At 42.2% G+C, this 24316-nt stretch overlaps 1 protein-coding gene and 1 long non-coding RNA gene across 9 annotated transcripts in view; one reads left to right on the forward strand and one right to left on the reverse strand.

Moving 5' to 3' along the window:
- Positions 1-3134: 3134 nt before the first annotated feature.
- The window catches only part of PRDM16 (PR/SET domain 16), a 438392-nt gene continuing 417210 nt past the window's right edge, over positions 3135-24316 (reverse strand). For 7 of the 8 annotated variants that reach the window (XM_039509457.1, XM_039509456.1, XM_039509455.1 and 4 more), the window contains 7 exons: positions 22980-23149; positions 21485-21562; positions 14090-14259; positions 12789-12963; positions 9587-9817; positions 7754-7928; positions 3135-4843 (listed from right to left, as the gene is read on the reverse strand). In XM_039509457.1, the coding sequence (XP_039365391.1) occupies positions 4709-4843; positions 7754-7928; positions 9587-9817; positions 12789-12963; positions 14090-14259; positions 21485-21562; positions 22980-23149 (1134 nt within the window). In that variant the 3' untranslated portion in view covers positions 3135-4708. The remainder of the gene's footprint in view (positions 4844-7753; positions 7929-9586; positions 9818-12788; positions 12964-14089; positions 14260-21484; positions 21563-22979; positions 23150-24316) is intronic. The other variant, XM_039509461.1, reaches the window with a different exon arrangement.
- Positions 12704-14070, forward strand: LOC120387980. Its single transcript, XR_005590467.1, has 3 exons — positions 12704-12751; positions 12853-13010; positions 13965-14070. It is a non-coding gene; the product is annotated as an uncharacterized LOC120387980 (long non-coding RNA).

Here is a 24316-nt window from a genome sequence, read left to right on the forward strand (position 1 = left end):
GCATAATACATTAGTGGTGTAGGGTGCACATGAGCTATGTAGCTCCAGCAGAGGCCCCAGATCCTTCCGCTGGCTAGTTCTAAAGGAGAGTCTCAGTTCTGATTGTGGGATCTTTCTCTTCTCTATTTAGTCTTGACATAAGCAAGTCTCAGGAAACATCCTTCAGAATACGCGATTGTTTTTTTGTTAAAGCCCCAAAAATATTAGCTACAAATTGCAACATTTTGAGTGCAATTAAAGAAGGGGCTAAGGGATAAACATAAATTTGATTAGGCATTGTATCTACTTCTCTTGCTTGGAAAAAAATCTTAAAACGTGTAGCCAGTGCTGGTTTAGAGAAGTCTGGATACTTAAATGGACAGAGACCAGCTAGAAGAAAAGGAAGGAACCAAAGTGTGGTCTTTTTTGTTTTTTAAGTAACAGGAAACAGAAAAAAAAATCATTTTATGATTTAAAAAAAATTTCATCTTCTTAATATAGGGCTAGACTGTGTCACCCTTACTCACGGTGGTTGGTAACGTACTCCTCAATGAGCCCTGGTGAAATCAGTGAGCTACTCAGCCCCGTAATGGTGGCACAGCCTGGTCCCTAGAAGGTAAACAAATATTGCTCATTGTCAGGCAGAATTAAGAGCTCTTAACACATTGTTCTTTTGAAGAAACAATGCAACAAATAAGGGGGCAGTGTCCACAGACTGGAGGGAAGACAAAAAAGCCTTTATAACATTTCTAAGATCTTTGCCACTGGTTTGGAGATGAGGTCACCATGGCAAGTTGTCCCCACACATGGAGAAGCAAGGCTGACCCCCTCTTCAAAAACCCATGCCAACTACTGACAGACAAAACTTAGGATCAGACTCTGCAAACACCTACTTCTGCTCTTAGGGCTTGATCTTGCAAGGTGCAGATCACTCTTGCTCCAATCCAGAAAGAGACATTAGCATGTGCTTAACTTTAAGCCTACCTGTTTGAACTCAGTTGGGACGGACTTGATCCTATGCTTAAGGTTAAGAATGTGCTTAAGTGCTTGGTGTGGTAAGCACTATCGTTGATAGTGTTGATAGGAGGGGGCCTCTGAGCCTCAATCCTGCAAACGCATACATAGACCCAATGATTTACTTTAAAATTAAGCATGTTTGCAGGATGAAACTTCACCTTGCAGGTTCTTTTGGGGCACATTTGTTTCTCGAAAGAGTGAATATTTTAGTGATATAATATTGCTGACAACCTCGCTATGTAATATGCCATTTTTATTTTTAGAAGAACCTTTTAGTTCTGGTAACAAAGAATCCTGTGGCACCTTATAGACTAACAGACGTCTGTTAGTCTATAAGGTGCCACAGGATTCTTTGTTGCTTTCACAGATCCAGACTAACACGGCTACCCCTCTGATACTTAGTTCTGGTAATTATACCAGTTACTTTTGTAAATGGCTACAAATGCCAACTGAATCAGTGTTATCCTGCAGCTACCCATCTACACTGCTAGATTTGTATTTCAGGTATTTACAAGGCATAGATTGCTTATAGTTAGCAAAAATTATACTGATGGGATTTTGTTTCCATTCCTTTAAAAAAATAAGCACTGATTTCCCCCGCAAAATATGGCACATTTGCATTGCATGCCATCCTGGCTACAATATGGAGTTTCACAGTTGTTTTTATTTACAGTTTTTTTTGCTTTATTTCTCTCTCTTTTTTTTAGTTTGTTTCTTTTGTTTTTTATTAAGGACATGTTGGAAAGGTTTTTTGTTTTCTTCTTGTGATTTTTTTCCAAACAATAAAAGAAATAAATAGAACACATCCTACATGCAAATGTAATTGAAACTCAAATTTAACAAAACATGATTGTCGGGAAAATCGGCAGCAAGAATAGGATTATTTAGGGTCATTTGGCACATAAAAAAATCTACTCCCTGGTTATCAATCATACAACATACAACCTTAATTACACAATTTTGGTCCTTCACTAGATACTTATATTAACATTATTTCTTCACAATAATGATATCCAATGCAAAAAATACTGTTAAGGAAGAAATAAAATAAGAAAAGAATTAGAAAAAAAATTACAAGTTATATACAGATTAAGGTAAATTCCATTAGGAAAAAAACAATTTTATTATTTTAAATTGGCCCCTACGGGAATAATTTAAAGCCCAAGTGAATGGCAAGTACTGTAATGTTAGCATAGGCAGAGGTGCCAGGGAAAGGAATGTTCCATCTTAGAGACTGGTTTCTTTTGACATTGTCAGTTCTTGGGCTACACCTAGTCAAGAGCTTTGTGCAAACATTTGAAACTGGGGAGGGGGGGGATAGATCACTGTTGGATTCAGAGCCTTCGGCACATAGACATGGTGACTTGGAGAAACTAGCAGGAGGGATGTCGTCTTTCCCTGGGTGAACTATGGAGAATTATTTGATGCTGCTAATGATCCTTTCTTTCCCTCTACCCCAGTGGCAAACAGAGGGGCAGCTCCAGGGGCCAGCTGAGGCCTCATGGCCGACCTTGTCTGGAGTATGAGGTGCGGCCCATCAGGACTGCAAATCCCAGCATTCAATGCTCCACTGTAATCTGAGCAGTTGCTTCCAGATGGAGCATTGCATGCTGGAACCTCCTTCTTCATATTCAACAGAGAGCAGCTGCAGTCTATTCCCGCACATATAAACTCGGGGCCCAATCTCGCAAACACTTACTAGTCGATGTGTTTACTACTGTGCGACGTTTCTCTGAAGTCAACTATTGACCCAATTCTGCAAACACTGACTACTAGGTGTAGCACTTACTACAAGTAGTACTCCCAGCTTTAAGTGTTTGGCAGGGGCGGCTCTACAAATTTGGCCGCCCCAAGCAATCATGCCCGGGAGGCGCCCCCGAGCCGGGGAAGCAGCGGACCTCCTGCGGGCATGACTGCGGAGGGTCCGCTGGTCGCGCGGCTCAGCTGGACCTCCCGCAGCTGCGGGCGGTTCGCTGGTCCGGCGGCTCCGGTTGAGCTGCCGCAGTCATGCCTGCGGGAGGTCCAGCCGAGCCGCGGGACCAGCGAACCGTCCGCAGTCATGCCTGCGGCACGTCCGGTCGTCCCCGGGCTCCGGTAGACCTCCCGCAGGCATGACTGCGGCAGGTCCGCCGGCCCAGCCTGCCGCCCCCCTGGGAAAGGGCCGCCCCAGGTGGGTGCTTGCCCCGCTGGGCTCTAGAGCCGCCCCTGGTGTTTGGAGCCTGGTCCAAAGTCCATTGAAGTCAGTGGGAAAAACTGCTAATGTAGAGTCAGGCTTGTACCGAATTGGGTCCTTAGAGCATCTGGAGGCTCCTAGGTGAGTTGCTGATGCAGCACTCAGATGGGCAAGTTTGCAGCACCCCTGATTCAACTTAAAGTCACTTGGTGGCAGGCACCTGTCTTACCTTCAGGCAACCCTGATTCTGTAACACCATATCGAGGCCTTTCTCAGCACACACATTACAAACGTTGTCAGAGTAGCCAATGTTATTCTTTGTAATATTTCTAACCCCTTTCGAGAATTATGTTCAGGTTTAGCTTTACCTATAAAAATCACAGCTAGAACACCAGGTTGTTATTACAATGTAGAAATAGCACAAACTAATGTCACAGGATTTCTGGAGGCTGCTTTACGTCAGCAAAAGAGCTGAGACTTCAAAGCAATTTAAAATCATCCGTAAAAAATTGCAAGTAATTTTAGATCCAGAGAGAAAATACATTTCCTTAGCCACATGCTTAAGGAGCTGAGCTGCACTCATAAGGTTATTAAAAACAAGGATTTTTTTTAGCCGTATTATCAAAATTATGGGGTAAATGATGGCAGGGTACCCGGCATAAGCAACCACCAGCAAACCAACACAAAGGCACAGGGCAGAGGTTTCTCCCCCAACATTGAAGAGACAGCATTTGAAAGACCCTCTGGGAGAGAAACTACACAGGAGCTTTCTAGGGTCGAGCTTACGGGGCATTGTCTATGTATTTGTGTGCATGTATGAGCAGCCCCAGCAATACTCCTTCTGCACCAATTATTTGTGCTCTTGGCAGAAGCTAGCCCTGTTTGGACATTGCATGTCAGGGAGCATAGCCTCCCACAACAGAGACTCACAACAACACTTTGCAGTGTAAGGAGGAGTGCTGTTGTGGGGGGTGCAGAATTTCACGCTCTTTCAAAGCGCTATGTTATGTAAAATGGGTCAAATTCACCGTTCCTTGGTATAACTCTGGTGACTATATCAGAATGATACCAGGGATGGTCAGCTCTAGATCTCTTCCCACCCCTTGTAACTGCTATTCAGCTGAGGTGAATGTGGTGTGTGAGGGGGGCACGGGGTCGAATGACTTCAAGTTTTAGTTTATAAGCAGAAACCAGCTGGCTCAGTTATATTGTCTTGTAACTGTAAAGGGGCCAGTATTTGATTGCACCATTGCAATTCACTTATGGTTTACACTATTCTTAGAGATGGTGGAATCCTAGGGCTTCTTCAGGGCTATCCAGTTTGGAGAGTTTCTTTCTAACAAATTAGAAATGAACAACTGTGGATAGATACAAATCTGGGAACTGCAGGTCACATGTGACAGGTTTATTCTCCCAGCCAAAAGCCCGGGCGACTCCGAGGCCCTCTGATCCATCTTCTGCGTGCTAGAATTTCTGATAGGGCAGTCACAGCACCACCTCCTCCTCACTCGGACTCTGAACCAGTGCCTTCTCGACCCGTCAGAGATGGTTGATGGGATTAAAAGTCCCCGACTCTGAGGCTGCTCCTGCCATGTTCAACCAAGCATCCAGAGAATTCTGGGAAGAAGTGTGAAGGGGAGCGTTCTCAGAAAGGGACAGCATCATTGCATAAGCCTAAAGGAGGGGAAGAAGCAGAGGAAGGGAAATGGGTGAATACACACTCCTGGGTCCTGGAATAATCCTCATGAAGTACAGAGTCATTTAACTATTTACATACCAGACACTCAGGACAGTCAGTGTCACTTTGGTGCGGGCTGGGGATCCTGCCTGCCAATCAATACTTATGTTCACTCATGAGGAAAACACATGGACCTTGCCATAGAGTTGTACCCGGCAGCAGTGGGTTTGGAAGGGCATCTCAAACACACCCCTTCACTTCCTTCCTTGCACTTAATGACAAATACTGACACTTGCATTTAGGCCCCTCTCCTAGAGGACATTACTCTTCCCACCGAACTTATCCAGGGAGTTCTGGCCTTTTTTCACATCGTTTTCAAAAGTGCATATGGAACAGTGTGCATTGCGGAGTGAGTCATGCCGATCCCCCCGACTTGGGCATGATAACTTTGCGGTACACCTGGGGAAGACAGGAGCTCATGCCTGTGAAACTTTGGCCTTCAGAAGTTATTGTTGACTCATAAAAGGAGAATTGTAAATGGGGGTTCAGCTATATAGGACAAAAGTGACTGAAGTGATTCAGTGGAGATGAGCTTGCGCATGGCATGTTGTTCCATTTACTGAGCATTTCCATTGTGTCTGGAGGGAGCTGGAGCCTGGTTGTGTCAATTTGGCAATGTAAGTGTGGTGTGTTTGCAGGCATGATTGTGTGTGTTTATTGCAGCACTACCAGCCGACAAAGCCTAATCCGTGAATAAGCAGAGACCACTGCTTACTGTAGAATAATTTGGTTACTTTGCTACTACCTAAGCCTTCTCCCGCCTCCACTTTTGTTTGTCTCATCCATTTTTTGCATCATCACAACCCAGGTCCTGATCCTGCAAAGATTTATGCATGTGCTGAACTTTGCACATTATGAGTTAAAATCTATGGAATTACCCATGCTGTGTAACGTTAAGTACATGTATAAATCTTTGCAGGATAGGGGCCCTAGGTTGGACGCTCTCTTTACTGCAGATGTCTATACAGTGCTTAGCACAATGGCACCCTGAGCTACTACTGCAACACAAATTTAATAAAGAATAGTAATAAAACTGCCCCCAAATTCCAATTACAACTTTCCCCTCCCCCACAGGAAGCTCAAATTCAGATCCAGTTCTCAATCTGACCATTGTATCTCATGCTTGTCTGTATGTGCTGTAGAGCATTCTGCTTTATGGGTGTTTGCATAGATGCGGGCATTTCAATACTACAGGGACAGTGAGCCAAAACCGATAGAAAGGTAAGATTTCTGTGCTGGTCTGACCAGATAAATATTATATTCCCACCATATTGCCTGCAGTAATACATGCAGAGCAGAGAATTTTAAATTGTCCAAGTTATATCATATGTGACAATATGTAACATGTCTTAGATCTCACTTACTACAAGATTACCTAAAAAAACAACCATGTGCCAGATCTAACATTGCAGTCAAGAAAAATCAAGTTGTGCCTAAATAGTACACTCAGCGTATTAGTAAAAGGACACAGACAAAGGCATGCAAGTGGCTTGTGTTGAAAGGATAAATGAGCTCTTTTTTCACCAGAAAAGAACTTCAGTGCTATCTTCATAGCCAAAATACTCCCTTAAGTGCAGTCAAATCTGTACAAAATACCCACACTTCCAATAGGCAACCCCCACCCCAACTTCCTGACCCCAGTCTTAACAAGTCACTGTAAAGTAGCCTTAGGGTTTCCAGCACAATCCCCTTTGACCTTTAATTAAAGACCCACCTCTATTAGGCAACTGCATTTAGTTGCACCTTTGGGTGGTCTTTAAGATACATTGTGTTGTATTCCTGTTGCTTAGAGGACAGAACGACTCCAAGAACAGGAGCTGATCTCATCCCCAATAAAACCTGAAGCAGAGGTAAATATACTCAAACCTGCACTACTATTCTTAAAAGAAGCATTTGAACTACATGGGCTCTTATAAGCAGATAAGAGCAGATGGTCGATGGCAAAAAGTTTGCAGGTTTTCTGCAGACCCTTTCTCTGAATTTTGTCTCGGTGTATCCTCTTTGTTCTAACGGGGCTGGACATCTCACCGAACGGCTCCCTCAGAAGATCTGTTGCTGCTTTATTGGACCAGGATGCAAACGTCATGAGAACAGAGCCTCTCGTGGCATTTCTGCGTATGGCAAAACCAGCACACGCAGAGCCATGCTAATTAAAAACAAAAGAAATACGTTTTCCAAGTTCTTTAAAATTTCAGGATTCTGTTTCAAGTTTTGGAAGAAGGCCTGCATCAGCTTTTGCTGTGCCTGAGCTGGTATGTCTTTTGATAAGAGGGGGGGATTTTATTTTAAAGGTGTGTTAGGTTTAAAGCTTAATGCACAAAATAATGGCATTTTCTAAATTTGCTTAAGATGATGCAGTTCTCCTAGCAAGTCTAGAAACTATCATTCTGAATTAGATTTTATGTTTTTTATTATTAAATCCTGTTATATTTTACTGCTGTTTCAAAGGGCCAGATGCTCAACTGGTGTAAATTGTCATTATTCCAGTGAAACCAATATATAACAGCTGGCGATTTGGCCCAAAGTTTGTAACTATTGCACCATATTTCTATATAAATTTCTATAGACAGATGAACCTACATCACTATATAGCTATAAACCTGCACTCACTCCACAAGGTTATAATGGTACGTGAAACTGATTATATAAAACGTGAGTTAACAATTCCCTCCCCCTCCTGTTTCTCCTGGACTGCAACATGGTAGCAAACATGTGATTTACAAGTTAGTCTTCACCATCAGAATTCCAATTCAGAACCCAGACCTGGCTACAGGAACCCAGCTGTTTGATAATCCCATGCTAAATGCTGGAGGTAAGCTCGGTAAAATGTTCTGTCATATACCTACCTGGTTTTTAGCCTGCCTGTACAGAGTCTGTTTTATTGTCTCAGAGTCTAAGGTGGAATTAAACACATCTTTAACTTCAAATGCTTCCTCGGCTGCTTTGCGAAGATCCAGCCCCTTCCCAAAATTCGGCATCTGCTCCAAATCTAACAAGCCGGCTTCGTCCTCCTCAATACACCTGTACCAATGACCAGGGGAAGGGGTTGACCTGTTGTTAGCTCATCTCACTGTTTACAGTCTAACCAATGTGTGTGTTGCTAAGTCAGTGCCTGCATGCACATACCATGGGGTTCTCACAAGCCACATGCATGAAGAGACAGACAGACAGGTGGACAAAAGAATGCACATGATGCAAGGAGCAAAGAAAAAGTGGAATGGATGGTTATGCACGTACATCTCAAGCATTAGTGCTACCATATGGTCTGTGGTTCGATGTGGTTACCATTTTCATTGTGGTCTCCTATTCAGAGATGCCTGATTACTAGCTATTCCTGAAAGTTGGGGGAATAGAGCCACTGCACCATATTCCCCAGGGGTTTCAATAGGCTTAACTGGAAAACGCTGACGCACTGAAAAAACCCTTGGAATAGAATACTACTTTGCATGACATAGCACTTTTCATCCATAGATATCAAAGCATCATTAGTGGATAGAAACCTGTAGCACAAGAGAGGCTAAGATCTACGATTTCAATAGTGGACTTTAATGTTGAGTGCCTGATGTTTTGGACCAACTTTAGATACCTACAGCCTGATTTTCCCAAACACCAACGACCCCAATGGAAGTCAGTGGGAGTTGCAGGTGCTCCTCCCCTCTGAAAATACTGAGAGTCAAATATAGACTTTTCCTGAACATTTAAGCTTAAAGTGACTTAAATGCTAGAGCGCATAGTGAGCCGATGGCAGAGTGACATATAGAAGTCTGGTTTCCCACCCTATCTCCTGGACCACCCTTTGGCATGCCAGCTCCTGGATGTAATGCAATAGATTTTGTGAAAGGCGAGTGGGTCAGAGAGCTAATGGAAGGAGTGGATTCCATGTTCCACCATTGTTTATATCTTTACAATCAAACACTGCTGTATTTTATTGCACTTTCTAATGTACAGTTATCCTAGGGTGCCTTCATGCTAATGCTCTACCCCATATTGTAAACTACATCTGCGGCAGATAGTTACCCATCTTGGTTTACACAGCTTTATACTGGTGTGCTTTGTATTGTCACTCTGGATAGACACCGGAGTAAAACAGAATTCCAATTAACTATTTCAGAAGTGTCCTTTTTGTACCTGCAAACGTCTTCCTGGTGGTTTACGAACCAAGGTGCACTGCACGGATGGGCACAAAGTGAAAGAGAGGCCTGGGGACACATCCACACAAAGGCCAGCCGCAGCGTCTCATCTGAAATTAATTCATGGCCTTACATCCTGAGACAAGAGGCTGCTGCAGATAAAATGGGTGGGGTAGTGGAAAGCTGCCATTATCTAGATTTCCTTGCACCAGCTCTCTTTTCACTGACCAGGGGTTTGAAAATCGAGATGTTGCCATTGTGTCAGGTAGAAGAGTTCATGATACATTGAGGAGGCTGGTTTTTTCAGGTGCTAACTGTTTACCTTTCCCACTAGGCATTTTTCAGGCCTTGTGTATCTGTCTTCTTATACTTTTGCATTTCAGTTTATTTATTTGTGCTTCCCACCATGGTGAAAATGAAGTTCCTAGGGCAAACTGGAGGTATGATTCATGGTTTGAAAAATAAAGTGATACCGCCCATGACCTGCTAATGACACAGGGTGAGAAATCTAACCCCGTTCTGCTTCCCAGAGGAAATGGCCCCACTCACCTTCGGGTATGGTCAAAGCTCATGGTGAGGGATGTGGGCTCTTCATCCTCCTCATCCTCAAACGCTCCTCGGGGCTCCGTCGTGGGTGATACTGTTTCATCCTGTGACTTCCCTGTCAGGCTGTCGTCATCTTCCTCCTCCAATTCTTCCTCCTCCTCATCCACATCTTCTGTTTTCTCATTTGCTAACCCGTGACACTGGGCGTTGCTGTCAATGTCTTGGATTTCTGGCCTGGAGTGTTTGAGCACCGGGGAAGGAACCAAGAGGTCAGTTGAGAGCAGCAATGCACTGCCACTTTGGTGCAAGATTCAGGCATTTAACCATTTATTTGTTATTTATGGTTCAGAACGGCTGGGGACAGAAAATACCTATTAGGTGATCTAATCTGTGCTTCCTCACCAATGCAAGATTGTTCTCTATAGTGTCTAAGAGCTCATGGAGTGAGTCAAATATTGTCCATTCTTAAAACTAGATTTTGTTCAGTCTGGTTTTAAGTATCTTCACCCTGTGGACTGTAACTTCTATGGGCCAAGGGCCATGTTTTTCTCTGTGCTTATAGTATCAAAATAACCACTCGCCTAGCGAAAAAGCTCCACAAAGGGATAGGTTTCATTACAAACATTCCCTAATGGCCAACCTACGTCTTCTTTTGTCCCATTGCCCATTGTTAAACCCATATGGACATGAGAAGAAGTAAGCTTCCAGCAAAATAAAACAAACCAGATTAAGAGAACAAGATCCCATTTGGTAACAACGTCTAGTTGGAACACTCTGAGATGCTGCTAGATGGAATGATAGAAATTTAACTTCTTCACCCAGAAAGTTTCCACAATCAAATTAATATTAAAATCAGGAACATCATTGTCCTGTTGCTTTTGTTGAATGTAGGTTACACTAATTACATGGAGGTTCCATACAAACATTTTTGGCTTTTTTTTTAAACCAAAACAAAAAAGCTTTCAAACTTGGTATCATCATAGAATGGTTATTTGTAAAAACAACAGAGCAGCAAGAACATAATTACAACTGGCCCTGGAATGGAGTGACATTTGTACAACACAGAATGTCCTTTTTGGTTCCCCTGTAGATTAAATATCACTCAGTCAAAATAAGGTTTAAAAAATTAAGGGGAAACTCAGATGTTTTCCAAGCCCTGGATCTTGTCACCTAGTCTAAACACATCATCAGCATGTTTGTTTTAGAGAATTTTGATCGATTTTCTTTAAGGTACAGGCCCAAATTTGATTCTCCCTCTGGATCAATTATACCAGCTTGCGGAGGAGTTCTCTTGTCTATTTTTTTGTCTACATCAGGCAAGGTTGAAAGATTCCTAATTTCCCTCAGGAAATACAGCAAACTTTTTCCTCCCTGTTTTATTTCCACGTGTGCAATCTAAACAAAAACTCTGGTGAGAAGTCTGTATCTGAGATGGGCTTACTTTATCTTGCTTTCAGGGCTGAGATGAAGGCAACAGAGTAGGGAAGGAAATGGAAAACGTGTCTAAATTTCACATGTTTACAAGCATTCTGGGTGAAGTGAAGTGCTGCATTCCACATGTAAAGTTCTTAAGGGCTGTCACTACTGTAGCACTGGCAATGAACACCAGGCTGGCCTGCTGGTAAGTTAAGCGCTGAATGCAGTGTAATCACCCAGCATCAGCACAATTTGTTCTTTGTTTATGAATGCAACTGAATATCCAGGGCTGGGTTCATGAGTGATGGAGAAAACGAAGGGATCCATGGGCATAGAGCTGGACAAAACATTCTGGACCAAACTTCTTTTTCCCCAGGAAAAAATAAACATTTGGCAACATCTAAACATTTTGCAAATTCTGGTCAGTTTCACCTAATTGTTGATTTGGGAACTTTCCCCCTCCCACCAAATAAGGAAAAAATAATCTGAAAAAACCAAACATTTTGATTGGACATTTTTTCTAATGAAACATTTCAATTTTTTTTTGTTTGAAACAACTTTGTTAAAAATTTTCTTTTAATTTTATTTTAAATATCAAGTGTTAAAGAATAGCAGAATGAAGAACTGAAATGAAATGTTTCATTCAACCCAAAGCAAATTTTTTTTTAATTTTTCAATTTGCCAGAACAGTCTAAAATTTTCATTTTCTGTCCTATCTGAAACAATTTTTTTTCTTACTTTTTGAAATAACCATTACATTGAAAATGATGTCAAGCATCAGCGGGGTAGCCGTGTTAGTCTGGTTCTGTAAAAAGCAACAAAGAGTCCTGTGGCACCTTATAGACTAACAGACGTATTGGAGCATGAGCTTTCGTGGGTGAATACCCATTTTGTCAGACGCATCCACGAAAGCTTATGCTCCAATACGTCTGTTAGTCTATAACAGGGGTAGGCAACCTATGGCACGGGTGCCGAAGGCGGAACGCGAGCTGATTTTCAGTGGTACTCATGCTGCCTGGGTCCTGGCCACTGGTCCGGAAGGCTCTGCATTTTAATTAATTTTAAATGAAGCTTCTTAAACATTTTAAAAACCTTATTTACTTTACATACAACAATAGTTTAGTTATGTATTATAGACTTATAGAAAGAGACCTTCTAAGAATGTTAAAAGGTATGACTGGCACGTGAAACCTTAAATTAGAGTGAATGAATGAAGACTCGGCACAGCACTTCTGAAAGGTTGCTGACCCCTGGTCTACAAGGTGCCACAGAACTCTTTGTCGCTTTGAAAATGATGTTATTCACCCAGCTCTACTTGGGAAGGGGGACCCAACGCAGCAGTGAGCCCGAGATGCCAAGTGACTTTTGGTGGGAAGAGGATGAAGGGGGAAGTCAAAGGGCCAAATTAAGACTTGCTGTGAGTCAGTGCAGTTCCACACAGAAGCCAGTGGCACTCACTGGAGGTCTAAATTTGGCCCAAGGAGTGCAAAGTGTGGAAGGACCGAGAGCTCATGTCTGTTCTATACAAACAAGCTATGAGAGGGTGAAAGAGGAGTCTGGGTGGGAAGGGGCTGATCCTGCATGGCCGTTCTTATGTAACTTCTGCCACAAGCAGAAAAGAATTGGGATGCTCCGTGTAAGGAGTCTAAGCTGAGTGCCTTGCGGGATTTCTCATTATTACTCTGATCTCTTCAGACTATTTGAAATCAAGCCCTGAACACGGAGATGGCTGGCCAGCCTTTGAACAGTCTGGTAAGAAGTGTCCATTAGTGCGGCTTTGTTTGTTTACCTTTTATCTGTTAAAGTTGATGCTTGATTCATCTCGCTATTTGCAATAAAATTTCTGATTTCAGAGAAATACGAGTCCTCTTTCTCGTCTAAAAGTGCATGGTTGTCTGGCTCCGAGTTTGGGGAGGAGGCACTGGTCCCAAGGTGGTTAGTGATGACTCCAGAGTGTTGGCTCACTGCACAGGGGACAAGGGACAAGAGAAGAACCAGGAGAAAGAATCAGGTATTGCCAACGCTGCTCTCAATAGAAACCAAGGAGAAAAATTAGCGCAATAAAGCATTTACTGCATGGTAAGAATTTACATTGAAAGAAAGTTTCAGGAAACAAAAATCTTGGCAGAAAAAGCTGGTATCTTCCAAAAGTCAATGTGCACAGAGAGACAATTAGTATCTGTACAGGGACGGGAAATATCATTAAGTACTGTTATCTGTCTATCCTAGGTTCTTATCTGCCCCCACTACTGCAATATCTGAGCACCCCGCAAGCTTTAATGAATTTATCCTCACAGCACTGTGGGCAGGCAGGGCAGGGTTATGGTCCCCATTTGACATAAGCAGGAATGGAGGCCTGGAGAAATGAAGGGCTAGAATTTTAAAAGATGCAATAGGCACCTAATGAGATTTTCAAACATGCCCAGGGCACTTTTGAAAATTCTTAAAGGGCTTCAATACCTTGAATAAGTGACTTGCCCAAGGTTACACAAGGAGGATGGGACAGAGCAAGAAATTGAATCCATGTCTCCTAAGTCCCAACCCTCAGCACTGGACCATGCTTCCTCTCTGTTACTATGGGGTTAGCAGGTCTAAATAATACGTCAAGTTTGTACTGTCACATACACATTTCAGCATTACTGGCATTTATGGTATAAAAACATTGGAGAAGAAGAATCCATTATAAACTTCTGTTTCTATTTGCTTGTAGCTTTTTCAAGAAATTTCTTCTAGACCAAAAGTTCATATGTTGGGTTTCAGTACACCGGTTCCTTCTCTCTCTTTGTGGGGTTGATTTGTTAAGTTGTTTTTCACAAAAGCAAAAATCTATCTGCTTCCATTATGTGAGCATCTAAAATATATTATTTCAGCTTAAAAAAAAAGTCTGTCTCTCTCACACACACACACACCTTTGTAATTTTAGAAATGCAACATCTAAAATAAATATTTTTCTTTTGCTGCCTAGCAATATTCACGTACAAGAATGGATATTTCCATGAAGATTCTCATATGTGACCCAGAGGGACTTAAATTGGGGATTTCTCTCTCCAGTGCCCCTAACAGAATTACACAACAGTGTTGACCCCTTACCTGGCACATTCTCATGTTCATGCTTCTTAAGGTGTCGGTCCAAGTTGGTCTGCTGCCCAAAGCATCGGTTACACAGGTGACATTTGAATGGCTTCTCCTTGTTATGGATGTTTCGAACGTGCCGCTGGAGGTTAGAGGAAATGCTGAATGACCTGTCACAGTATTTACACCTGAAAAATAGAAGCAAATGCCAATGAGTGCAACCGAGGGGGGAAAAAAACCTACCCTCAAACATCGCTCTATAAATCTTTACTTGACTGAGGACCTGGAAAGCATGGGGCATTAATCATCTCAGACAATTCTGATATTATTATTATTCAAGATGCGGAAAGAAGGGGTTAGGATTAATTAACAGGTTAGCCAGTCCAAACAAATAGAAACTTAAAAGTAAATAATTACTTTTCCATATATAAATGTACCAACACAAAAGGGGAATTTATGTCTGTCAGGTTTCTTATTTTGTAAAGAAAGAAGAAGGGAGAGAAGGAGATAGAAAGGAAGAGAAAGAAAAGCCCATTTTCTCATAGCTTCACAAGTGACAGAGTCATTTGGCGATAAAATAGACTCTAGTGATTTTTTGTGAAATTTCTCAAGGGCTGAAGGAACAAAGATGCTCAAGGTGTAGGCCTATTAGCATATAATTAATTTTTATATTGTGGTAGTACCAGCATCTGCAAAATAATCTCCAGTCACAGAGGGAAAGGCACTCCCTGCCCTGAGGAGTATAGGCAATCTAAAAACAAAGCCATGATTTATTTAGCAAATGATCATGCAAACCAGAAATGGCATTTGTAAAGGTGGGGAAACCGACCCATGTTGGGAAGTTAGTGTATGTAAGGAGCCATGGAAGAGAGCATTTAGAAAGGAGTGAGTGGGAAAGAGTCTCCCTTTCAAATAAGTCTCTGCAGAACCCACAGTTGATGTGTCAGCAGCTCATTTTGAAACCATGCCTCCCCACCCCACTTTATATTCAGTGTCTTTGAAACAAAGTAGGAGTATACAGGCCTTTGCAAATGCAATGGTGCCTCATGAGCCCAAACCCTCTGCACTCACTTGTACTGAGGAACAAGAATGTACCTAACTTACTGAAGAGGGCAGCTTTGAGCCACAAGGAAGGGTTTTAATATTGAAGATTTCAAATGTTAAGTCCTTTTTTTATCAGTCTGAATCTCAGTAAGTTAATACTCATCAAGTCTCCTTTCCCCGAGCCCCATCACCACAATCCGCAATAACAGTGTAATTATTTCTCCTCTGTGGACTTTTGCAAATCGTTTAAACTTTCTGGACCAATGCACTCACACCACCATAAATCCCGGGTAACTATACTTACTTTAAAGGGAGTTGCTCTGGATATATACAGGCATAAACAAGAGCAAAATTTGGCACATTAAACCCAGCTCCCGCAGAACACAACATAAACCCTGCTGTTGGCCAAGTCTTGTTAATTTTATAAATGTTCCTAGTCCCATTTACTTCAGTCAGAGTCCTTAGGTGTGAGGAAGACAATCAGGATTGGACTTTGTTGTACCATTTAGCTCTGAAACTAGATTCACCCCAACAGTAAGACGTAATGTTGGTTTAAAAAAAAAACCCATAAAAGATTCAAATGAGGGAGGGCTGGAAGTGTCAAAAATCTACACTATTGTGGCACACCCCCCTTCTGGATGTGCTACAGCTGTGACTGTGACTTGGTCTCTAAAAATATATTCATATTATTGTTGGAAGTAACAGAGAGATATATATGAAACTCTCCCCCCAAATATTTTTGGACTCCACATCCACCTCTGTGTTGCCTACTGTTAAATCACAAATAAGGATCAAGACATTAGATATAATGTAACTTCATCCTCAATACACTAGGGGAAACACACAGTCTTTTGCTTTATCACATTTTTTTCAAACTGCCTTTCTCCAAAATTCTTTTCCAAACACATTTCTTTTTTAACTCAACTCTTACAAAATGCAAACTGAACCATCAATGAAAACAGAGCATAATGCCTCTTTGGACATTTGCTTTTGTTGGCAACAAAAAAGCCAAAGAAACCATTTTATATACTGATGACTAAACGTGTACAAGTTTTGTACAGCTCCCTTTCCCTCCCCAAAATTGAAGGGTCTGATTTTAAGATATGTTGAGCATCTGCAGCTTCTACTGAGCCACCCGAAGATGAGGCTGCCCATCACTTCTGGTCATCAAGATTAAAAAGTGGCCAAATAACAAAATGTCCCGATTATTCCATAGACACCTGGCTACCAATTCTTCCTCTTTGTTTTCTAGTCTTTTGAACTATAGTAAGATCATCATACAAGACAATGAAAGAAAGTAGACACTTTGACTCATCAAAGTGAGGGGAGGGATGGCTCAGTAGTATGAGCATTGACCTGCTAAACCCAGGGTTGTGAGTTCAATCCTCAAGGGGGCCATTTGGGGATTGGCCCCCCTTTGAGCAGGGGATTGGACTAGATGACCTCCTGAGGTCCCTTCCAGCCCAGATAGTCTATAATGTCATATTTTTGTATATACACAATACACACCTACACACAGAACTAAATACACAGTAAATAAAGAAAGGTGATACTAAAATTGGAAGGAACCCCCCAATTAAACCAACCCAAAAGCATGTTAAGCCAATCCAAGAAGCTCCCTATTAGCTGAGTGAACAACTGCAGCTTCCAAAGAACAGGCCATTGTTTGAACTCATTTCTCAGTGCAATGTGTGTGTGGTAAAACAATTGAGATATTCTCAGGAATTCACAAGCTCTGACAAATCAAGTGTTCTAAGGGAAGCTGTCCGTGGGTGAGGGGCACACACACCATAGCTCTGGCAGTCCCATAAAGGGTATGACCACAGATCACACAGCCAGGTCAAACGTCACTGGAAGTGCAGGAAAGCAACACCCCAAGATGGCTCCTGTTTTGATTTGAAGGTACATCAACCCTTACCCTGGCTTCAGGCTTTTGGGCAATATAAAAAGGAAGGGGACAGGGATGCTGTAGATGACACAGATCTCTAGAAATGGACACAAGTCATTTAGCTTCTTGAATGTAAAAGCTTCTACCTCTCTAGCCTTGACTTCTGAGAACTTGCCCCCTAAGGTCCGCTCCAAATGCTGGTAAGACTAGCCTATTGCTCCAGCTACACGCTTGGTCCACCACCGCTCTGGCCATTGCGCTCCCAGTAGCCCTTAACTAGCTTCTCCGTCACCTCCACACCAACCACAAGCTTCTTGTCTTTGCGTTCAAGGCTCTTCACTACTGAGCCCTGCCCCATTTCGCTCTAATAATCTCTCATTAGCATCTCCTCCTTCACTCCGGCAGAGTCACCAGCCTTTTCTGTCCACCAGTCAGTGTCTTGTGCATGGGAAATACTCCTTGATAAAAAGCCACATAGCCTATTCCTCATCCTCCCTCAAATCCCTCTTTAGGGCTCCCCTTCACCATGCTGCCCACATCACCCTTCCTGCTGAGCGTGACTAGATTGGTGAGGACTCCTTCCCCGGCCTTCCTTCTCCTACTCCACCATTCCTCACCCTACCTCTACCCCCAGTTAACAAATTAAACCCCAGCCAAACCTGTAATTCCCCAAGTGGTGCCAATTGCTCGTATGTTATATCCCAATCCCTTCTGTCTGCGTTGTGTCTTTTAGACTGTCTGCCACTTGGGGTAGTGGCTGCCTCTTCTCTGTGTCTGTACAGTGCCTGACACAATGGGGCTTCAGTCCTCACTGGGGCCTCTGACTGCTACCGGAATATAATTGTTTACTGCTGCTGCTACTATTGTAGGTCTACGTGCCACGTCCGGCTCACATTACTCACACGGGCAGTTTCAGGGACTTCAAAGGGAGTATGCACGAGTAAGGCAAGAAGGATTTGGCCCCATGTTTGTCAGTTTATTTAGATGTTCAGGAAGCCTTTGAAAAGTTTCGCTTGACAGGCCCTTGCTTTAACTATGAGCTATGGGGATCCAGGGTAGGAGATGGAGAATGGATAAAGAGCTTGTTAAAAAACCAGAAAACAGAGGGACATGTGAAGGGAGGTATTTCTAATGTCTGTGAGTGCAGGGACGAGGGAGACGTACTGTATTAAATGTGGTCCCAGAGGGGTCAGAACTTGGATTTCTGCTGGTTTTAATCTAAATAAATTACCTCGACAGAGAGACCAACTTTAAATTTAGGGAAGAGGTAAATGCAGAGGCAGAAGGAAAGTAGAACACAAAAGGAGTTGCATTTGGTTTGTAAACTCACTGACATATTGCCAGTGAAATTTATTGCTGAACAATTTAAAATAATACACCAGCAGGCTCAAAAATAATAAGCAGGAACAAATGATGGATAGCAATGAGCCAGAGCTGGGGAACTTTGAGAAAGATCTCAGAGAAATAGTGGACAACCTTTAAGACCTCAAGGACTACGGAGACAGGGTTTAAAAAGCCAGTTGGAGAGAAACAGGCAGCTAGAACACCGTTGTATACCATTGTGTAATGGAGCTAGTCACCATAGAACTAAGATACTCTGATTAAATCACAACTAGAATATTATGGTGCCTTGTTCTTACTACACTATAAGTAATATGATTCCACTTGTAAAACTTTACATTTATTTGAAGACTCAATAACATGAGCTGTAAAGACAGTAAAAGCCCTTAAACATATGGGTCCATATTCCTTCCCTATGTAACTTCCTAGTCTTGAGTGGAGTTTCACCAGGGATGCATTTAGCCCATGATCTTTAACAGAAAACAAGAAAGAAGAGATTTTTATTGAACTATGTGCAATCTTAAATGACATGGTAAATGTCAGCTGTAGTTGTTAGTTTCAACTTAGTGCAGACAACAGGACATGGGGGCCTAAAAGGAAATTAAAGAAAAACAAATTCAAAACAGACGTCAGGAAGCACATCTTTATAGAAAGAATCGCAGATCTAGGGAACAGCATAACAGGCAAGGTTGCTAAGGCTCCAGGATTGGGTGTAATTCAAGAATCAATTAGATGGCATCCTGGAGGGAATGGACTTTTGAAAGAGGGAATAAGCCTTGTTGAACCAAATGGCCTTTGCTTGTTCTTGATTCTGGTTTTATGTCGTTTCAAAGCAGGCGGGGGAAAGCCCCCACAAAACACCCTTTTATTTCTGCATTTTAAACAGTAAGAGGGTCATTAAAAAAACCTGCTTCTTCTGAATCTTGCTTTGCAGTTCAAGGAGAAGGATGACAGAGTCCTGTTTTTTTACTACCTGAGTTGCCAGAGAAATTTGACATTATTTCACAACAAGCCAAACTTATTTTGTCCTCCTCTGAAGGAAATTGAAATAGTTATGTTTGATTGCTTTGTTTTATTCTTGGGTTCTGAAACATACTGTTGAATTTTAGACCAGATGGGGGAAAAGAATAGGAAAGAATGCCTCCTAAATCCACTGTATCACATAGATGTGCACACATCATGACACAGTCAAATCATCTTTAACCATTTTGCTTTTTAATACATATGTATAGTACATTAGTGTGTGTGGCTCAGTCACAAAAGAAGTAGCACTTTAAATTTTCAAAATGTAATGTATTTTTTCCATTTTACAGATGGGGAAACTAAGACACATACAGGTAAAGTGACTTGCCAAAAGATGAGACAGTTTATCAGTGGCAGTCAGGAACAGAACCTACGGCTCCCGATTTGCTAATTCCTGCTCTAACAATACTGCTTTTGTATTCATGCATGTACATTTGTATCTCTGGGTCTGTGTTTCATGTAGGTGGTTTTGTTCATGTTTGTGTGCATGTGAGTTTGAATAATCCAAATTACAAGCGTGAACACGGGAACTGCTTAAAGAGTCAAAAGAAAAGTTGCAACAAGAAGAAAAAAAAAAATCCCGAGAATCAGCCAGGTCCCTTTACCCAGACAAAGTCAATGTTTGCTAAAAAAGCTTTCAAAACAATTATTATTGCTAAAGTTGGAAATCGCAGTTCTCAGAGAGCAAAAGAAAATCAATGATAATTAAAGTCTTCTGTAAACATAGCACTAACTCTCAGGAGTACTATTCCAATGCAACATTGTCCAGAAGTCAAACCTCTATTACAAAAAAAAACACACACACAGCTCATTTTCTGGGAGAAGACCAGATCAAATAAATCTTTATTTTCCTAACCTTTGTTAGGTTGCATGTCTCCTTTTTTGGAAGAAAACTGGACTCTCAATCTGCGCGTAAGCGGGAGCGTGCATTTTGGTGAAACGGGTGTGGAGTGAATATCAGTATTCATTCACCTCATATTAAATAATGAAATTGAAGAATTAGAAGAATAGTGAGGAGTTACAAAATATATGCCATTTTAGAGAGGCCTTACAAATAATTCTTTACTTAATGCTTACAATCAAAATTTAACTCTTCTGGAAAGGTTTAAATAAGGGGGAAAGGTGGCTTCATTAAGTTAAACTAAACCACCAAAAATGTCCAGTATGTTTGACCAGATGGCCCTTTGCTGTTCCTAAAATTGTTTATGTTTGCCTTTATATGGTCAATATCACAGGTCTCTGTAGTTAGCGTAGAGATCCCCATGGTATTAATTACTAAAACACCATCACCACAATGAAAGTTACCTGAATTGTTGATATTAACGATAAGCCTCAATAACAATAACCAAGGCTTGTTCTGAAAATTCTGATAAATATTATGATAAACCTTGGAGAGGACACAACTTGTCCTTCGCTCGTGTGAGCTCAGTTTTGCATGTCCATATGCCTACAAACATTTTTTTTCCTAAATTTTTGTCAGCAACCGAAATTGAAATTGAATTGGAAAATTGAAAGGAAAAAAAGTTTGGCAAATTTTCCCACCATTTTTCAGTGAAAAATATAAATTTTCCGATTAGTTCTACTAAATTTTCAAACATTTGCACCAAGTGGATTTTGCGTACAAAGTTTCTAGCACTTGAATGTGCTGTGTCAAACAGGTATAAAAAGGGTGTGTGGGGGTTTGCATTTTGTGCACACACAAGTGCAGACTGAAGTGTGAAAATCAGGCCCTTTGCTTATGATAACCAATACTTTCAAACTGACTCAGTTCATATTTATTTATGTATTTAGATTTCAAAATATACAAAATATAGATTTCAAGATATACAAAAAAGGCTCAATACTCTGTTATTCAAGGCATCTCTGGCAAACATTAAAAGAAAACTCATCTGGCTAAACCCTACAGCTAGCTCACTGACAACCCCTACAAAACAGCTGGAGACAGTCTTCAGCACTCATTGAAGTGAATGGTTAATGACCGTGTTAATCACTATGTGTAACACAACGTTACTACAGTATTGTGCAGGGCTAACTTTATTGAAATCAATGGAATAGCACAGTGGTGAACCAGACTCTCAACATGTAGGGAAGGGATATTATCTGGGCAAGAGTATCACCTGTAGGGTTGTTCTCCTGTGTGTGTCCGAAGATGCCTTGTCAGATTCGCTGACCGGGGGAAGATCTTACCGCAGTACCTAGGAAGGCAAAAGTCAAAGTAACCATGAGTGCCTTAATGCTCTGCAATACTTCATAACATTCGGTATCACCCCATACTCTCTATCCTGCTGTCACTTATTTTGGTAACATTCCCAAATGAGAACATTATCCTCTCTCAAATGACCTGTGCAACAACACACTATTAAAGTGCAGGAGAAGCTGGTACAATCAATTGTATTTAAGATGCAGACTAAAAGGAAAAGGGCAAAAGACAATTGGTTATGCTCAAATGCTGAGAATGAACAGGAAAGCGGGATCAAACACCCATCATTACATGACTATAAATTACCATTGTCTGGAAGAACTACTGCAGGTGCGACCATCTGCTTCGAACCAGGTGGTTCAGCTTTAGGAGGTGGTAAGAGACCGGACAGCAGGAAAATAAGAAAGGGAACTGGATTTCACAACAAACACGAAAGGAGGAGTGGATATATTTACACACACGGAATGCACCACGCTAATAACAAATAAAGCTTTAAAATTCTGCCACTGCAAAACCTGACAGTTAACGTTTCCATGTGGGGAACATGAACCAGCATGGATTTACATGATGAATAACAGAATCCAGGGATTTCTGAATACCTTAGTAAAATCTTGGTCTAAAGACTAGATGTCAATTTGGACAAAGTGGATGCATCCACCCTCCCAAAAATGCAATGAGAATTGGCACAAAAAATTGGTAATTGCACATAAAAATATGGGTGTGTAGACACAGATGATTGTTACTCAATATGCAGGGTTGGCGGTCACCTAGGATGCCACCATTTGCGGGGCAGCGGCCGGATCTTCTGCTGCCCTGGTCGTCGTCGGTATTTTGGGGGTGGGACCTTCCGCCGCCTCTGTCAGGGGCAGTATTTCAGGGGCAGGACCTTCCGCTTCCTAGGGCATCAAAAAAGCTGGCGGTGCTCCTGTCAATATGCATGCTCAGATATGGGGTTTTGCAGATGGAATGGATCCAGAAATATTTTTGTGGCTATGCCTACATTTGACATATTGCTGCATAAAATATCATTTTGAGTGGCAAAGTTTCGCATAGTTGAAGCTACAATGAGCTTGCATTATAAAGACTTATTTTAGCTGCCTTCTCCTTCCCCCCAATAAATCTGGTTTATAAAATTCTCTTTGGCCTGAGAATTGCTAGATTAAGGCTATAGGTAAAAGGAGGACGGTGAATTTTCTTCAAACAAAACCAAACAGTTTTAGAATTAATGTGTCACCAGGATCCTCTTCTCAGATTCTGCTCTGTGTATCTTTTCTTCACACCCCAATGGAGTTGGGTAACTCCTCCACGTGCCCCATAACATGTCTCTATTGGATGTTGCCTTAACAAGTATGGAACCAAACTCCCAAACGGAGCATCCCGGGTTAGTTGTACTGGCAGTGCCTGTCCTTTACCTGCAGGTATAGCGCTCCTTGCCCTTGCGCAGGATGGGGTCTGACAGCGTAGGGGGCGGGGACCGGAAGTTGAAGGAGTGATGTGGGAGGGGCTGCAGGGATGTGCTGGTGTCTGCTTTCATGGCCGCAAAACTCTCCAGTTTCTCTGTCATGGTTTCTATGGCTGACATCTGTTTGTACAAGTAGAGAAGTCGTGTTATGAAAAGCCACTGAAAGAAGAATGCTGGAGGCACAGAACATGTTTCTCAGCTGGACTGTGCGTTTCTGAGGTGACTGCAGGCTCTAGCCCACACCCTCAGAAGCCAGCTCCACAGAGTAAAATAGATTCACTTAAACCCAATCAGTGCCCTGGGAAATAATTAACCAGGCTCTGAGAAATCAGCTGAAGATTCAGCTGATAAAGCCAAGCTTGGCTGTGCAGGAAGCATCAGAATTTAGAAGCTGTATCAGGCACATTTCTATCGTCTGCTATGCCCATATGTTGACTTTTGGCATTAATAACAACCTCAGAATGCACTTGGCTTCTCTCTCCCCCTATCTAAATGAGGCGGTGGCGGTGAAACTAGATAAAAGTGTTGAATGCAGAAGTTGTAGAGCAAACACTTCCCTCAAACACAAAACAAACACAGGCTGGGAATGTAGCACACAGCATTTTATTTTTAACAGAGCATCCACTGCACTTACAGTCTCACCAAGGACTTCAGAGGGAGAGGGAGAGACAGACAACCCCAGCGTGAAGAGGAAAGGAAGGTTTCAGACTGGAAGTGGCTCACAGGGAGGAGGCAGGAGAATTCTAGATGTATGGAGGGGGAAAGAGAACAAGTGAAGGAGTGATCTCCAGCTATGGAGAAGGGACAGAGACGAGGCTGAGCTTGGAGGAGTGAAGAGAGCAGACGGGGAGTAGGTGGATGTGTGGTCAGAGCTAGGATGGGGTGAGTCCTCAGAGAGTTTTGAAAGCTAAGAGGGCAATGTTTTAATTAGACACAAAGAAGGCTAGGAAGCCAGTAAAGGCGGTGAAAGGGTGGGTGTGATATGGGCCCATTTCCTGGAGTGGAAGAGAATTTCAGCCAAAATATTCTGGCCTCCTTGCAGTTGAGAGTGTGCAGGTTTAGAGAGGCCATAAACTCCATGTTTTAAAAACCTACAGAATGGGGTGGGGGTGGGGGGAAGGGGATGCAGGATTGGGAGATTCAGAAAGTCACGGTGGCATGACACAGTGTATGTCTACACGGCAATTAGACATGTGGCTGGTCTGTGCCAGCTGACTCAGGCTTGTGGGGCTCGGGCTAGAGGGTGGTTTAATTGCAGTGTAGACATTCAGGCACAGGCTGCAGCCC

Source organism: Mauremys reevesii, linkage group 21 (genome assembly GCF_016161935.1).
Source record: "Mauremys reevesii isolate NIE-2019 linkage group 21, ASM1616193v1, whole genome shotgun sequence".
NCBI lineage: Eukaryota > Metazoa > Chordata > Testudines > Geoemydidae > Mauremys > Mauremys reevesii.